Below are 19,519 nucleotides of genomic sequence, written 5' to 3'. Positions count from 1 at the left end.
GCCATATCTCTTTCACTTAAAAGACACCCTTGTAGATTTAAAAAAAAAAGCAGGCTAATGCCATTTACAAGGCAGAACTTGCATCTGCAAAGTCAAAAGGGATTAATATAAGTTTCAACAATTTGTTTCCCAATCCACTATTTGAATAAATATGTTTAAACTATAAGATGCTTAATTCTGGAATTTTTAAATTTTGAATAAGAAACAAGTCAAAATAGTTACATTTTGGTTTATTTCATGGCATATTGATTTACTAAAAAATAATTGATTGACACCGTTATTGATGTGAAGTTATTTTAATAAAAGCAGAAGTAGTTCATAAAATGGTGGCTTGATGACATGATTTAACTGTAAAAGAAGACCGTGATGCTGAGAGAGAATGTGCTACAGATATCTGTCAAAATGTGGTATTTAAAGCTCACCTGGCCCTTGGGGCCATATGGTCAGATATATTAACACTAAGTGCCTAGCTTTGGCTGCTTTCTTGTCAAATTGTCATTTAAAACGTCTTCTATGAAACTACTGAAAAAATGAAGACAAAATTGAAACACCCTCGTCCTTAAGGTATACAGTTCAAAATATGTGTCTTACATGCCAACCATTTTGCTCCAAAGGCTAAAAATAACATGTACATTAGCTTATATTCAACAATTTTTTATAACGTCTTCAAAATAAATCTCATAGCTGTAAAAGTAAGCCGACTCTTATAAGTTATTGTCTTTTAATCATGAATCATAATACTGATTTTTGTCGCTAACTATAGAAAATAAAGAAAACCTGAAAAGAGCAAAACAGTTCTGATTAAAAAGACAATATCAGCAATTAAGTCATTGAGCTGAAATTGTCAGAAAACTGCTAACGATAATGTTGACATAGAAGTTATTGTTCATAAATGGAAATTTCAATAGCATTTCAGTACCTTTATAAATGCCGATTGTTACCCATTGTTATGCCCCACCTAAGATAGTAGAGGGGCATTATGTTTACGGGTCTGTGGGTCCGTTCGTCCGTCTGTTCGTCCTTTCGTTCGTTCGTCTGTCCAGTTCCAGGTTAAAGTTTTTGGTCGAGGTAGTTTTTGATGAAGTTGGAGTCCAATCAACCTGAAAGTTAGTATATATGTTCTTTATGATATGATCTTTTTAATTTAAATGTCAAATTAGAGTTCTGACCCCAATTTCACGGTCTACTGAACATGGAAAATCGTCTGTCCAGTTTCAGGTTAAAGTTGTTGTCAAGGTAGTTTTGGATAATAAAGAAAAAGTGTTAATAGAAAAGGAGGTGACAGGCAATACAAATGATCATTTTAATATCTTTCAAAGCATTCACAACTTATGAGTAGGACTAACGTTTATGTCACTGAAAACATTAATGATGGACAGTTTAACAATGACAGCCTAATACAGAATTTGACGAGGCGAAACGTTGCGGAGCACTTATCAATATTATAACCTGATACCGTGGTGCTGAGATAACTATAACATAGCATAGTGTAACAGCACAAGATCAGAACAAATTATGAATCGGTTGAACACAGCCCGACCCTCATCAGACCGACAGAAAACTCACAAACAACTAAGAAAAAGACAGAAGACCAAAATATTCGATGTAAGAGTTGATTAAGACAGTTCATAGTAAATTACTAACAATAGATAAATCATGTTTCCCTAGACAAAACGATGAAATCAAATGAAAACGCATTCACCAGTCTGAGATAACGTGTCTTTGTGCAGTTAATGAATTTAAGTATCGATATGATGTAGGGCGTTAAGTATTCATAACGGTACTTTTATTCTCATTAAATTTTAGAGGGTTCTGACATTGAATATTCCTCTTATGCATATATGTTGAACAACATACACTCGTATTGGAACAGGGCGTGCATAAGGAGTCTTAGAAAGTGTATTATGCTTCGTTTAACACTATCGAATTGGAATTTCTAATGCAATTATATGGTATCAATGATATTCATAGGGTGACGACAATAAGTGTACTATGCTCATTTGTCATCGTATGAACTATCAACTTATTCGTGTTAGGGCAGTGAACCTTAACATAACTGTCTATAATCTCATTAATATTTATTACAATTATCAGGTAAAAAAAACCAAATCAAGTATTAGTAAGTCATATTTGTTTACAATAAATAGTTTGAGAAGACATATAAAGAAACCAAATACAAATAGCATGAACATCAAAAGGAGCATGACCAGATGCGTCGAAAGTGTAATTGTCTATTGATATGCAACCACTGGCTATGCGTATCCTTGCTCGGTGATGTCACTATTGTCATTTGAATTGATAAAATCCTCTTATTAAAACGCTGCATTATCTATTTTCTTTTTATTTTGAATGTAACATTTTTTCAAAGATCGTGAAGGAATTCATCAAAGATACGAAGCTTATTATTAGGTAAACGAAACGAAACTTACCAATGGAGCTTTAATGGAAGAGTTGTGAATGTTAATCAAATACGTAGAACAACGAAAACGAAATGTTACGCCAAATAGCAAAACATTGCAAAGACTGCGTTTTTTTAAAATTTATTCATGATGATAAATCTATTTTCGGCTATAAATGAAAAACGTCGTTTTGCTACTTTGGAACGATAATTCATGATTTTATTTCAAGCACAAGTTAGCTCAAAACTAATTATGACAAACTAAAATTTCGATGCATAGTACATTGCATACAGACACATATATTTCCAATATCTATGAAAACGACACAAGCATTACTAAGTGAAAATAGGTAGGGGTCATCGAATTGGTTCATGGTTATTTAAATAGAAACTAATACAAGTTTACTTAAAATGTTAGAACTTCAACACGAATAAATACAACCAAGTTAACATTGACATCTTTGTATTAAAAAAAAGAAATTAGCAGGTAACATATATTTATAGAAATAACATAGTTACATGCATTTGAAACTGAAATAAGACACTTAGACCAAAGGGAAAGCTGATTGAAAAACTACAAATGTAATTAGTATAAGCAAACCATTTTAGTTAAAAGTAATTAACATCCCTACTTTTAGTAGTTTTACCACAGAATCGTATTATCCGATATTTGAATATATTAAACAAGATGAAATTCGTATTAAGCTGACAGCTTTCGTAGAAGGACAGAGATCCAGATTTATTCCACATTTTACTGATTTTGAAATAAGATTAAATATGATTTTTCAAACTGTAACAGACGCAGAAATAAAATGTTAAAATGCAATTGTCAATTTTACACGCTTTAATAATCTAGGTCACTGTAAGTGGATACAAAAAATTATTTCCAAGTTAAAAGTCAAGATTTTATGCAACATCATCAACGAAATGAATCAATTCGGGATCGTCAATGTCTTGTCCGTTCCTGTCTTTTTAATGTTTTCGAAAGTTGATTATGAAACCTAGTAGAACATCTGCGTCCTCCCAAAGCAATCTTTTACGTGCAAAATTGAACTATAGATTGTTGAAGGTAAAACATAAACATAGATTAATTGAAAAATCCATAGACCAACATTACAAATCCGAAAGGTTTTGCCAAATTCAGCTAAAGTTAGTAAATAAATTCTAAACAGAAATTAAGTGAAAATTCATAGACCGACATTACAAGTTCGAAAGGTTTTGGCAAATTTACTTAAGGTTATCTCTCCCTGGAAAAAATAATCCTCGGAAATATTTCAAGTTTTGTAAACTGCTTATCTATAACTATGAGTATATCAATGATAATACATGTCAACACAGAAGCGCTGACTACTGGGATGGTGACCCCCTCCAGGCTTCGTACGTCGATTGTATTTATTTAAACGCAATTGTAGAAGACTATGAACATTGGTTACATATTAAAACTAATATATTTTTAGATTTATATATTTTGTATAGCAGCACCACATCCTAGATCCTAAGCGAAACTGTAAATTGTGGAAATATGCGTTTGAATAAACATATTTCGAGTAAAACAAAAATGCAGAAAGAAAAATCAAACAAATCAAATGCATGATAGCATATGATAGCATATACAAACAAATTGTGAAACGAACTTTGCAAAAAAAGATGTGTGTATCGCTTGGATTGAATTTTTCTTTTTTGAAAAGGCTTATTTTCAAACTACCGATAATTCAAATGTATCATACTATCTAGTTTGTCATTCGATGTTAGTTTATTACTGATTGATAACATATTTGATACTTTCACTAAAAATTGTTTATTTCATTGTACTTGGATGGGTGCGTTCAACACAGTAGCCTTCCTTTTTAGTACGAGGTCATCATCTTTATAGGAGCACGTTAAGTAAAGCTATGAACCTATATTATTTTTTTCATCTCGAAGCGACAATAGAAGCACAGTTGGTTCCTATATAAATGATGAATGTGTTTTTGAAAAGCACACCAAAACGTTTACCATTAAGTTTACGTCATATTTTGACTTACATCTAGAAATTGGAACTGAGGAATTGACAACCAAACGTTATGACAAAACATACAATTTCAGCTTCAAAACTGCGAAACGTTCTATTTCTATTCTTTTTGAAACAACAAAAGTAAAATATCAATACAACCGACCTCCATTGAAAATTCAAAATGAAAAGTCCTTTATCAAGTGGGAAAATCAAGAGCTAAAAAACATCAAACGAATGGAAAACAACGGTGAAGTCAATTTCTTGGTACAGGTATTTCCTTGTGTAGAAAATATTGAGAGAAAAAAATAACAAAAAATCCGAACTCTGAGGAAAACTCAAAACGGAACATTCAGGCAGCATTCAAACCATCTCCAAGGTGATGCGTTACTTCAAAGTTTGGGTTTCCTATCATTTTTTTTTAATTCTTTAAAAGAGGTTATACTGCGTTTATTATACGTCGGTAATAAGTAAATATTAATCAAAAAACATGTAAAAGAAAAAAGACGAAACTTCCTTAAAACGGTAAATGCAATAGAAGAGAAAGGATGAACAAAATCAGTATGTGTACAAAATTAAAAGAAAAAAAAAAGAACGATTTTATCGCTGTTTTTCGTTTCAACGTCACAGCGAGGCATACACCATAATTGTTTCATTATAAATGGAACATTTTTTTAAAAATGTCAAGTAAAAGTAAAGGGGCAAAGTTACAGATTGTGGGATTTGTGCATACATCTTTTGCTCGTTGAACTTCAACTGAAAATCGAAAAAAAAAAACCATACACAATCCTTGTTGCACGGTCTATAAAGCGATGTCGTTATGCTTATTTCGACGTTTTTGATAACTTTTCACCTAGAACACAATTTTGAATACAGCATAGTGTAAAAACATGTCGATGACAAATTATTTTTTTTCTATCATAAAACAGAAATTTATCAATAACATACATATGTATTAATTTTAAAGGTCATTAGCTACGAAATAGAAAATAGTTGACGATATAAAAGACGAACCGTTCATTCAGTTGAATAATTCGATCCAAATAATTATTTTTATACAGATAAACTCGATCATAAATATACTTGTGACCTACAAAATGAACTCAAACAGATCTAGAAAAATCCAATAGCACATGTCCGGTATTCGTTAATAAATTCAAGTTTGAATCGGGTTATAAGACCGTGGACAGTCATCAAAGGTCATCTTGGTAGTTAACTAGATGACGTCTATACAAAAAGCCGCACGAAATTTTTATACATATTTTAATGTCAATGCATTGTTAAATATTTATTTTAGACTTTTTGTGAAATTCGGATATATCGTTTAAGCATGTAATAAATCAAATATGATAATTTGAGACAAATCAATGATCATTACTTTGACAGCTAATGCCCCTTTAAAAATGTATGGATAAGAAAATGGAGATTTGTTGATGTTAAGGCAAAGTTTAAGAACTTGGTTCGACGATTTCATGTGCTTTCTGCAGAATTTTCTCCTTGATTGAAAGAATTCAAACAGTAACATTTAAAAAAAATATTAATATTGAAATTCTTTCAATTTTTTTAACATTTGTTAGAAAGCACATGAAAATGACGGAAAAAAAATCGGAGACTGCGTCACTGATGAGTCTTTTGTAGACGAAACGCGCGTCTGGCGTATATACAAAATTTAGTCTTAGTATCTATGATGAGTTTATTTGTAACCGAATGGGTACACAAACAAGGAAGTCGATGAATATAAGACGATAGTACAAAACTAATTAAAACAGGTCAAAAACTGTGATCAAACAATATTTGGCAGATGGATTCACCAATGAGTGATCGAACTTTAAATAATGTCTACACTGGTCTAGACAGGTGATTGAAAAGTTAGAATAAAATACGTGACAAAAGAAATTTCTAATAAGTGATATAACTCTATTGCAAAGAATATTTAACCGAACTATTCCTCGCGAATGTAGTGACAAGTAAGTTTTAATTAAGGAGATAAACTATTTTGCTAAGAAAAAAAACTGTGAAAAGTTTATGAAAGTTTACACGCCAGAAAGTGAGTCATGAAAGCAAGTGTTATTGTCGTTATTTTATGTCTCATTGTACAGCAAACGAATTGCGAGAAAAAATGTCACCAAAAATGCATGTGTAACCCAAAAGTTCTCACTTGTAAAGGTTTTAATCAAAATGACATTGAGGGTGATGAATTTGCGAACTCAATTACAACTGATCTTGTAAGAATTCATATAACTGATGGTGATATTCCTGAATTGCCAAGAAATCTTGTTGGATCATGTGCTGACGACTCCAGTTATCATCTGAATGCTTTGAAAAAGTTAGATTTACAAAACAATGGGATAAAAACAATAAATGGACAAACACTCCACTGCATGCCAAATTTGGAAGAATTGAACCTTGCAAATAATCAGTGGGACGTTTCCACAGCGCACACACGGACATTTTCAAATATTCAAAATTTGAAAAAGTTAAATTTAAGTGACGCTTTGCATGACGAGATTGACAGCAAAGTTAAAAGTACCCATCTTCGGCTTGTGTTCTTGGAAAGTCCATTTACCAAACTTGAAGTATTGGCACTTGACAACAACAAATTATCGGTTTATGACGCTGATACTGCTAATACAATGTGTACATTTACATCACTAAAGAGATTGAATCTTGCTCACAACACACTTCCGCGCTTGACATTTTATCATAAAAGGTGTATGCCACATCTGGAATGTCTTGATTTATCTTATAATAGTTTAAGTACATTCGAATCATATTCCAACCTTAATGGGTTACTATTTTCACTAGATCAGATTCAGAAAGCATCAAATGTTTCTGTCAACTTCTTTGGAAATGAATTCGACTGTGATTGCCAGTTGCGAGAATTCCATGACTGGTTAAATAGAACAGAAGTCCATGTATTAGAGAAAGACAAACTGACATGTCATGACGGTGTTCTCTTTGAAAAGTCCATAATGTCAGTCGAGTCAGCTGAATTTGAGTGTTTCTCGTTGGATATTAGCAGCTCTGGGGACAGTAGCAGTAACAGTTCTGGGTATAATACAGCCGTTGGTGTTTTGGTAGCAATGGTCGTCTTGCTTGCTATATTCCTGAGTGTAATTGCTTATATTCTACATGTTGTTAGTTCATACAAGAGACAGCCAATGGCCAAGAAGCAATTGTTAAGTAATTATTCATCAGAAAATAATGAAAATGCAAGACATGGAAATCCTACATTATTTACAAATTATATGTAGGTTTCTATTAGATATGTATGACCTTCCCTTTTTTGTTAAAATAGTTAGAAATATCTAATACAACTGTACAATGTATGTTATCGCTAATATTCTGCATTTCTGAAAGTTTGAGTCTAGTTCAGAACATTTATACAGATTTGTACATGTATATTTTTATTATTTTATAGTTGTTTTGGTGAAAATTTACATTTTTTATTTTTCGGATATACTTCACAAAGCCTGACATTGTGTTTTGGGGAGGTTTTGTTTCTAACAAGTGATCAAAATGTCCATAAAAATAATAATGACTGTTTGAATCATTTTTAGGAATAATGAAAAGTGTTAATAAAACAAAACACAAAATAAATCAGCTGTGAATTACAGTGAAACATATTTGTACATGTTACATACAATTACACACATTATTATATGAAAGTGGATGTTTAGCAACTATCAAACAGTGAGCAATCTTTAAAAATACATTATTCTTCATGATAGTTGTAGAGATCTCATAATGATTATGCATTGCTATGGTAAACAAGTGCAAACTGGTTGAGTATTTTTTTTAAATTTAAAGATAGATCAGTAGGAATCTCATAATGATCATGTTTGGCTATGGTAAACAAGTGCAACCTGATCTATTAAGTTGTTTTTAAAAATTTGAATCAATATTGGTAATGTGACACTGAAGTTTACGTTTCATTTTGTTCATATATGCTAAGGGCAGATTTTACTACATGTTAATTTTTTTTCAGTTTTAAATGAAATAAAATTTGTCGACTTATTTAAACAAATGTTAACCCAATTGTGTAATGGAAAAAAAAACACAGAACAAAACAAAGCAAACCCAACCTTTATTTGATTATTGTTCAATTATTGTATATATACTTCACATTTTCCCTAGCTTCTTAAATACATATTGTATTAAAAAAGTAGTTTTTAGCATGGTAAAAAATATAACTTACTTTACATTCCGGTTATATTTTTATTTTTCGACCTTTAATTACATGTTAATGTAAAATGTACAAGCACAATTTGCCTCTTCATATATTATTTTGATCTGTCAGAACTTAACTAAAATAGGTGAATAAGTACTTTTCATAAAACATAACATTTTATACACTCAGATAAACTTTTAAACATTGTCATTGTGTTAGTAGTTTAAATAGAGATTCAAATCTTATTTTTATTAGAAAAGTTATCACAGTGGCATATTGTACTCATGATGATGCTATCAATAACAAATTCAAAATGAAAACAAAGGCAACAGTAGTATACGTGTGTTCTCAAGTCATAAATCAATTGAGAGAAAACAAATCCGGGTGACAAACTTAAACGGAATGAAACTCATCAACTATAAGAAGAAAACAAAGGAACTCATTGTAATAGAAACCTATTCTTTAACTTTATAATTGTATAATGAAATACATGTAATATGTGATATTTGAAATAGCAGCTAGCCAGATCTACATGTTTATCAAGTTGAATACATTTTATTTAGACCTTCAACTCAAGTTCATTTCATAAACATATTGAACTGATTTATAAAGGCATCAGTAGCATACCGCTGTTCAAGAGTCATAACTCGATTTAAAGAAATCAAATCCATGTTACAAAATAAAACCTAGGAAAACCAATGAAGTATAAGAGGAAAACAACGGAACAACATAGCGTGCCATATATTCACATGTATTTGGATTTTGCTTCAGCTTTTAGATATATATATATTTTTTATTCAAATGAATATATACAATCATTAATGATCTGAGACTTTCAGCTAATGACCAGGTTCTGTACAATATACTATATTTAAATTGTATTCTTTGTATAACATGTGAGTTGATAGACTGTATAGTTTAAAGACTTGTACTTATGTTTGGTCCCTTTTCTGCTACTTCATAAACAGAGAAGATGTGATTTGATTGCCAATGAGACAACTCTGTGCAAGAGACCAAATGACACAGACATTAATAAACATAGGTCACCGCAAGACCTCAACAACGAGCAAACCCAATATTGCATAGTCAGCTATAAAAGGCCCCGAATTGACAAATGTAAAAAACATTTAAACAAGATAGCGAGCAGCCTAATGTATGTACAAGAAATGAACAAAAAACAAAAATTCAACATATCAACAAACGACAATGGTATAATGTTCAACGACATAACTATTCATCATAACTTGAATTAGTTTAAGGTTTTTGTTTTTAAGTATAGCCTTCAATAATATGAAAAACTTGTACAATTAAATTAGATATAAAAGTTCCCAACATAAAAATGTGAAACTGTTTACCAGGAAAACAAAAGATCTGATTTATAACAAGACAATTGACTAAAACGAATATGACCGACAATATTCAACAACAACAAGTTTTCAAGCTTACTTTTGAAAGACACATTACTTAAATTCACCTTAATTTAAAAATTAGAAAAAAAATTAATTGATAACTATTTACACCACTGGGTCGATGCCACTGCTGGTGGACGTTTCGTACCTGAGGGTATCACCAGCCTAGTAGTCAACATTTCGGTGTTGACATGAATATCAATAATGTGGTCACTTTTATAAATTTCCTGTTAACAAAACCTTGTAATTTTCGAAAAACTAAGTATTTTCTTATCCCAGGCAAAGATTACCTTAGCCGTATTTGGTACAACTTTTTGGAAATTTGGATCCTTATTGCTCTTTAAAGATGTACTTGTTTCGCTTTATAAATATTTTGATATGAGCGTCACTGATGAGTCTAATGTAGACGAAACGCGCGTCTGGTGTACTAAATTATAATACTGGTACATTTGATAACTATTGCTACATTGCTTGTCTTGCATCTTGTGTGAGGAATTGAATTTAAAGTTAGCTTTGTGGTCGTATTATGACATGACGATGATTTCTTCGTCGTCTAAATCCATTTGGTTTCCAGACAATAACTTGAGTATAAATATATCGATCTATTTGAAATTGTTTTCAGGAGAATAAATTGAGAATAAGTCTTTGAATCTCTATAAAATTGTCTGGGTACTAAATTATAATCCTGGTACCTTTTATTATTGTACCGCAAGGTTTGGTGTTAAAAAGGACGGCACTGATTGATTTAAAGTGCATGGGCCTTAACCAACTAGGAATTAGTGGCCAACAACAATACTTTTTTAATACTTTGTATACATCATTTATTTCTTGACCAATTTATATGGAATGTAAGTTGAAGTCTTGTTTATTGAGTTCTTAGAGATGCGGAATCTTCCTGTATATTCAGATTTTGAATTATTGGCCCCGTTAATAAACTGTTTTACATTGAGGTCAAAGGGTGCAAATTAACTAAATCTTTCAATTGGTCCACATCAAGGCAAAAAGGGTCTAATATTTAATCGTTTCATTTCATCAAAAGTTGAATTTTCATGATATGATGACCATATATATTCATATTCATAACACAACGAAAATAAACTCATAATAGCTACTAGGATAAAATTTTGTATTTACGCCAGACGAGAGTTTCGTCCACAAAACGAACTAATGTTTGAAATTAATCAAATATCATTTTCAAAAACTGTGCCAGACGCAGAAAAAGTGTAATCGATATGAATTTAAATTTTGGCAGCTATAATACTCTATGTTACTGTGCGTTGATTAAGGACATATTTCAATTTAAAAGTCAATATGTTTTAGAATTCTATAAGATTTCATGCAATATTATGAACGAAATGTATCAATACGAAATTGGAAATGTCTGATATGGGTTGGTGATCCCCTTTCCAGGCTTCGTACGTCGGTTGTATTTAGTTTAACGCAATTGTTTAAGACGTGAACATTGGTTTCATATTAAATACTAATATATTTTTCTTCAAATTATTCTTTCAAACTACCGATAATGCTAATTAATCATAATATTTAATTTGTAAAAGAGGGACGAAAGATACCAAAGGGACAGTCAAACGCATAAATCGAAAATAAACAAACAATGCTATAATTAAAAAGACAGACATACAAACAATAGTACACATGACAGAACATAGAAAACTTAAGAATAAGTAACCCGATCCCCATAAAAAAATAGGGATGATCTCAGGTGCTCCGGAAGGGTAAGCAAATACTGCTCCACATGTGGCACTTGAAAGGATTATTCATGTCAAAAGCATATCTAGAAAGAAAACTGAATGATGGAATATTGAAAAATAATGATTGGAAATTAGCGTATTACTAATTGATTACATATTTGATACTGTCATTAAAAATAATTTCATTTTATTTTACATTGGATGAATGCATTCAAAACATTCGACTAACTTGGATTTTTTTTAGTACGATGTCATCATCTGCATAATAACACATTAAGTAAAGCTATGATCTTTCATTCCTTTTATACTCTCAAAGCAAGGATAGGAGCACACTTGGTTAGTTTATAATGAATGAATGTGTTTTGAGCAAATTCAAACGTTTACATATAAGTCTATGTCATAATTTGACTTACATCTAGAAATTAGAACTGAGAAACTGACATCAAAACTTTAAGACAAAACATATAATTCAGCTTCAAAACTGTGAACGTTCTATTCCTATTCTACATAGCTACTTTTGCATAGGTACTATTTCTGTACTAAAAATATGTAGTACTGGAAATTTACTTTTAATATTTAGTACTATTTCTTTACTTTAAAATTCTTGTCATATTTAGGGACTTGTATTTTACAGTACTTGATTTGTACTAAATATTTTGGTACAGAAATAATACAATATTCCATGTTTGAAAATCATGATTTTAAGAGATTTGAAATATAAAAACTTTCAAAATGCTGAAAATGTAACGATAGTAACCAAAAATCTGTAGTACCTAAATTTCAAGTTCAAATTAAGTACTGTAAAAAACAGGTACCTAAATATTACCATAATTTTAAAGTAACAAAATAGTACTGAAAATTAAAAGTAAATTTCCAGTACTACATATTTTTAGTACATAAATAGTACCTATGCAAAAGTAGCTGTGTATGTGAAGCAACAAAAGTGAAATAGCAAACCTACCGAACTCCATGGCAAATTCAAATACGTCATTTATCAAATGGGGAAATCAAGTGCTTAAATGCATCAAACGGATGGAAAACAACTGTCAAGTTCCAGACTTTGTACATAAATTTCCTAACGAAGAAAGAAAATTACAAAAATAGGATTTAGAGGAAAATTCAAAACGGAATATTTAGCAAATGTATTTGATTTGTATATCTCCAAGGTAATAAGGTACTCCAAAGTTTTCGTTTGCTATCATTCTCTGAAATTATTTCACAGATGTTGCTGTTTAAATCAAAATTTTCATGAGCATCACGACGGATGCCAGATGAGAAGCAGGATCTGTTTAAATATCCGGATCACATGAGACTACATATATTTTGGTGAGGAACGTGGTACTCAATCTTAGGTTTCCTATATTGTAATTATACCCTCGTTTTGAAAAAGGGGTTTCCTGTCTTACCTCTGTCTGTCTATCCGTCAGTTCACCCATCCTTCCGTTAGTCCGTCCGTTCCATGCATATTTTTCGTCGCATTTTTCTTAGGAACTACAATACAAGGATTTCTGAAATTTGGTTTAAGGGTATATTCAAGTCAGCTATATTGTATATTGACACTACAGTCCAAGGAAAAATTTGTAAACAACATCAACACAACATCTGCAATGAAATGTTGTATATCATGATGCACTGGTTGATATTCCATCCTGTATTCCAGTTTACTCTCTGAAATGATTTTAAAATATTTTCCAAATTGACCACCCTGACATCCGACTCTTCCAATAAAAGACAAAATAGACAACAACATCAAATTTAACCTCCTCATTTTGCTTATATTGTACGATTTTATTTATCTATGTAAAATCTACCCATAAAAGATGGAAGGTTGTCAGTACTGGTGTAACAGTGCGCGTTTGAAATTCGCACAGGCAGACATAAAAAATTGTCATCAAGGGAACTAATAACTGTCTTAAACATTAGTCTAGGCGGTCATTTCACCTGCGATCTCTGTTGTAGTATATCAGTTGTATATACTCAATATATCTGCTAGCTTTTTTAAAGAAATTTTTTAACCTCAATTTATCTCCAGTGACTCGTTAAATATATTTTTTGTCATTTGATATACATGTAACATATCTGGAACATAATGAATTGTGTAATAATATTATAATAGTTTTATATATGATTTTCTTCACACTTGGTCCTTAAAAACAAAATGCCTATATCGTTGAAAATCGAGAAAAAAAATGGGAGGAAAAAACGTAGACAATCCACGTTAAACGGTCTACAAAGCGATGACGTGACGCTTATTTCGACGTTTTTGGTCACTTTTCACATTAAACACATTTTGATAACAACATACTGTACACAAAGGTCGATGACCAAATAAGTATTTTCAGAAATTATATGTTACCAACAAGTTTTTTTTTAAAGGGCAGTAGCTACTAGATGATAAATGGTCAAAGTGTGATTTTTTTTTGGGAAAAGGGGGAGGGGGCGATGCAATTATCAATTAACGTGAAATAATTAAATAATAATTTTTTTGAGCAGCCTATTTGTTTCAATTTTGTTAAATAACCAATAACAATCGCTGATAAATATTCATTTGCAAGTGAATCATTCGACCTCATTGAATCTGTATTCATGTGATTTTTAATTAATAATAGAGATTTATTACCCATGTTTTTAAGCTATCAAAATAAAAAAATGTCAACATTGGAAGTGTCACAAAGATGAACAATTTAGTTGAATAATTCGATTTCAAAAATCATTCTGATACAGATAAACTTGATGATCAGCATGCTTTTAACTTGCAATATGAGCTCAAACAGATCTAGAAAAAGCTAATAGCGTATGGAAGGTATTTGTTGATAATTGTTTTCAAATTTAAATTGGGTTGTAAGACCGTCGACAGTCTTCGGAGGTCATATCGGTGGTAAGTTAGATTACGACTAAACAAAATACACACGAAATGTTTATACATATTTTTAGTATGCATGGTTTATTTTTTACTTTTTGTGAAATTTGGATTTACGTTTAAGCAAGTAATAAATCAAATATGATAATTTGAGACAAATCGATGTACATTAATTTGACAGCTAATGCCTCTTTAAGAAAAATGTGTGGATAAGAAAATGGAGATTTGTTGATATTGAAGCAAAGTTTCAGAACTTGGTTCGGCGAATTCATGTGCTTCCTGCTGAATGTCCACTTTTATTGAAAAAATCTCAAACAGTAATATTCCACAGAATATATATCAATATTTGAATTCTTTCAAAAATGTAGATTTTCTTGTATCACGTGTTTAGAAAGCACACGAAAATGACATAAAAATATCTGAAACATGTAACAGATTGGATTATATACACCAACAATGAAGTCGATGATTTTCTACAATAATACAAAAGTCATTTAAAAAAGGCCAAAGAATGTGAATAAACAACTTTAGACGGATGTATTTACTACTGGTTGATCGGATTTTAATTTCTGTCTTCACCGGCCTAGACAGGTGATTGAAAAGTTTAATAAACACTGGAAGAAGTTTGAAAAAGTGATAAAATCTGTGGCAAATATTTAATAACCGAATTATCCACCGCGAATGTTGTGACAAGTAAGTTAAAATCAAGGAGATAGACTATTTTTCTACGTCAAAAAAACTTTGAAAAGTTGAAGAAAGTTTACACGCCTGAAAGTAAGACATGAAAGCAAGTGTTATTGTCGTTATTTTATGCCTTATTGTGCAGCAAACGAATTGCGTGAGTTATTGTCACCCAAAGTGCGTTTGTAACGCGAAAACTCTCCAATGTAAAAGTTTTAATCAAGATGACATTGAGAGTGATGAATTTGCGAACTCAATTACAACTGATCTTGAAAGAATTCATATAACAGATGGTGATATTCCTGATTTGCCAAGAAATCTTGTTGGATCGTGTGCTGACGACTCAAGTTATTATATGAATGCTTTGAAAAAGTTAGATTTACGAAACAATGGGATAAGGAAAATAAATGGACAAACATTCCACTGTATGCAAAACTTAGAAGAATTGAATCTTGCAAATAATCAGTGGGACGTTTCTTCCGTGCACACTCGGACATTTACAAATATTCAAAATTTGAAAAAGTTGAATTTAAGTGATGCTTTGAATGATGAGATTGACAGTAAAGGTCATATCACTCATCTTCGGCTTGTGTTCTTGGAAAGTCCATTCACCAAACTTGAAGTATTAACACTTGAAAACAACAAATTATCGGTTTTCGACGCTGATACTGCTAATACAATGTGTACATTTACGGCACTGAAGAGATTAAATCTTGCCCATAACATACTTCAGAGCTTGAACATTTATCATACGAGGTGTATGTCACATCTGGAATATCTTGATATATCGTATAATAGTATAAGTACATTCGAAGCATATTCTAATCATAATGGGTTTCTTTTTTCGCTAGATCAAATAAAGAAAAAATCAAGTCTTTCTGTCAATTTCTTTGGAAATGAATTCGCCTGTGATTGCAAGTTGCGAGAATTCCATGACTGGTTAAAGAGAACAGAAGTCCATGTTTTTAATAAAAACAGCCTGAAATGTCATGACGGTTTGCACTTTAACATATCCATAGTATCAGTGCCGTCAGCTGGATTTATGTGTTTGTCTGGGGACAGTAGCAGTAACAGATCTAGTAGTAAAGCAGCCGTTGGCGTTTTGGTCACAATGTTCGTCTTGCTTGCTATATTCCTGAGTGCAATTTCGTACATCAAGAGATATACTATTAAACATTTTTTAAGTTCACTCAAGAGAAAGCCAATGGACAAGAAGCTGTTTTTAAATAATTATTTATCAGAAAATAATGAAAAATCAAAACATGGAAGTTTGGATACTCCATTATTTACAAATTATATGTAAGTTTTTATTAGAAATGTATGACCTTCTCTTTTTTGTTAAAATAGTCAGAAATATGTAATAAAATTGTATGTTATCACTATTATTCTGGATTTCTGAAAGTTTGAGTCTAGGTTAGTACATTTATATGCATTTATACATGTATATTTTATTATTGTTTTGATGAAAACTTACATTTAATTTCTTCAGATATACTACACATAGCTTAAGATTAAACATTATGGTTTTGGGTAATTTTGTCCCTAAAAATAATAATGAGTGTTTGAATAATCATTAGGATGCTAAATACATTAGGAATAATGAAAAGCGACAATAAAACAAAACACACAATAAATCAGCTGTGAATTACAGTGACATGCATTTGTACATTTAACATACAATTAGATACATTTATGAATGAAAGTGAATGTTTGGTAAATGTCAAACAGTGACTTTAAGAACTACAAAATTATTCATGATAGATTGAGATAACTCCAAATTATTATGTTTGGTTCTTGTGAACAAGGACAAACTGATCTAGTAGTTTTTAAAATTTGAACATAGATAAGTAGGGATCTCATAATGATCATGTTTGGTTATGGTAAACAAGTGCAAACTGATCTATTAAGATTTTTAAAGTTGAATCAATATAGTTAATATGACACTGAAGGTTATGTTGCTTTTTGTTAATTTGTGTATGCCAAGGTTATTTAAATATTTTTGTTTTTGTATTTTTGAAAATGAAATAAGATTTGTCATCTTATAATAAATAACAAATGCTAACCAACTTGTTAAATGCCAAAAAAAACACCAAAAAAAAAAACCCAAAACAAACCAACCAACAACAACAAAAACAGCAACCTTAATATGATGATTGTTCAATTTTAGGACATATATGTAATTACATTCACGAAGCAAACGTACATTTTTTTACTTATTACATGTATAATTTGTATATTGTATTAAAGTCATAAGAAACCTCAAATTAAAAAAAAATATGCATATGTTTTTTATAACTAAATGGATAGTTTTCATTATACAACTTATGTACATCTCACACCGCACTCACACCACATCTTCCTATATCTATATACTTTTTTCTAGGAAAATTCTTTAATTTGTCAACATTTAGAAGACGTTTACTTATTTTTAATTGCTTGCTGCCAGGAAGCAATTCGCCGACATATTTTCCGTATGCATAGTGACCCGAGCGTAACCCTCTTCGTAAAATCCGGTGACCACAATACGCATGGATCTGTCATTGAAATAAACAAATATTTGATTATACATGTTAAACAGGTGCTCAATACCCATGCTTTTTGTGACTTGTTTACTATAAGGGGACAATCGGTAAAACTCGGATTCAAAAAACGGCATTTAATGAGCAGCAATATTTGTTAAATCATAACAAACAGAGAGAAAAAAAAATTGACAAATATATGATATGTTTGCGAAAATAATGATAAAATCGTCACAGAGGACTACGTTCATGATGTATACATGCTTTGGTTCAAGAATTGGACAAACCTTATTTTTCAACACTCACTCGTTTTATATGACTTTAAGAAAAAATAGTTGTTAGCATGTTATATACGGAAGTTACTTTAACATAACTGTTATATCTTTTTTATTTTAAAACTTTGAATGACATGTTTATATGTTATGTACAAGTATGGTTTGCCTATTCAGAAATTGTTTTAATCTGTCAGAACTTAACTAAGTACCTGAAAAACAAATCTTGAATAATAAAATTTCATACCCTTCAGTTAACTTTTAAAATGATGTTATTATGTTGGTAGTTTAAATATTGATGCCTTATGTGTTCAAGAACATGAAGAGGATTAAGTAAGTTAGTAAGTTTAAATAGAGAATAAATCTAATTTTCATTAGAAAATTTATCACAGTGGTATGTTGTAATCATGTCACTGGTCCATGTAACACATTATTACAAACAAAGGCAACAGTAGTATACATGTGTTCTCAAGTATGTTATCGGTGGTAGATTGAGATCGCCCTCTCTTCATAGAAATACAAAAAAAAAATTTTTGACAAGTGAACAAAACTTCATAAAATTACATAACAAAATACTAAAACGTATGAATACAACCAATCTTTTATCTGTATGGCCTGGTGATTAAAATGATATTTTATAAAAAATGACAATTTGAATATTTTTTATATACTTCCTAAATTTATTGCTCCTTGTGACTGAATTATACATATAAATGTTAAAGTTTATACATTTTTTTTAATGTAATATTAGTTTTTATTTTTATATGTATGTAATTTTTAATGTAATAAATAGACATGGTAGATGAATAACTATTGTTGACAATTGATAGTCGAGAGTCTATAATTGAGACATATAAATTAGTGATCATCACAAAAGAGTGGAACTAATTATGTATTTACTAGGTTAAAATATAAAATTTTAATCCTGGTAACTATGATGAGTTTATTTGCAACTACTGGGTCGATGACACTGCTGGTGGATATTTATTTCCCCGCAGGTATCACCAGCCAAGTAGACAGCACTTCTGTATTAACAAAACTTGGAACTTTTGAAAAACTAAGGCTTTATTACCTCAGGAATAGATTACCTTAGCTGTATTTGGCTAAACTTTTAGGAACTTTTGGTCCTCAATGCTCTTCAACTTCGTATTCTATTTTCTGCCTTTTAAATATGTTTTGACTAGAGCGTCACTGATGAGTTTTTTGTAGACGAAACACGCGTCTGGCGTAAATATTTTTTTTAATCCAGGTATCTTTGATGAGTTTATTTTCATAATAATATTTTAACATTGCTACACAGACGCGGATGCAGCCATTTTAAATAGGGGTTCTAACACCAGGAACACCATGAAACGTTCACATAATTGAAAAAAAAAATCGGAAGGAAAAAAGGAAGTTCAAACCCCGGAACACGTCCCTTGATCCGCCAATGTTACCTCACTCGACATAATGTTTTGCAGTTCAGAGAACAGAGTTAACATACATGTCCTGAATTAGAACGTCTGTATCT

General features: G+C 30.9%; 1 protein-coding gene across 1 annotated transcript; it reads left to right on the top strand.

Moving 5' to 3' along the window:
- The first annotated feature begins 6,254 nt into the window (after positions 1–6,254).
- Positions 6,255–7,855, top strand: LOC134686470 (chaoptin-like). The gene has a single exon (XM_063546137.1). The coding sequence runs from the start codon at positions 6,443–6,445 to the stop codon at positions 7,640–7,642; it is 1,200 nt and encodes a 399-aa protein (XP_063402207.1). The 5' UTR covers positions 6,255–6,442; the 3' UTR covers positions 7,643–7,855.
- Positions 7,856–19,519: the final 11,664 nt, after the last annotated feature.

This window comes from Mytilus trossulus, chromosome 10 (assembly GCF_036588685.1).
Source record: "Mytilus trossulus isolate FHL-02 chromosome 10, PNRI_Mtr1.1.1.hap1, whole genome shotgun sequence".
Lineage (NCBI taxonomy): Eukaryota > Metazoa > Mollusca > Bivalvia > Mytilida > Mytilidae > Mytilus > Mytilus trossulus.
This window is presented reverse-complemented; position numbering and strand designations above follow the sequence as displayed.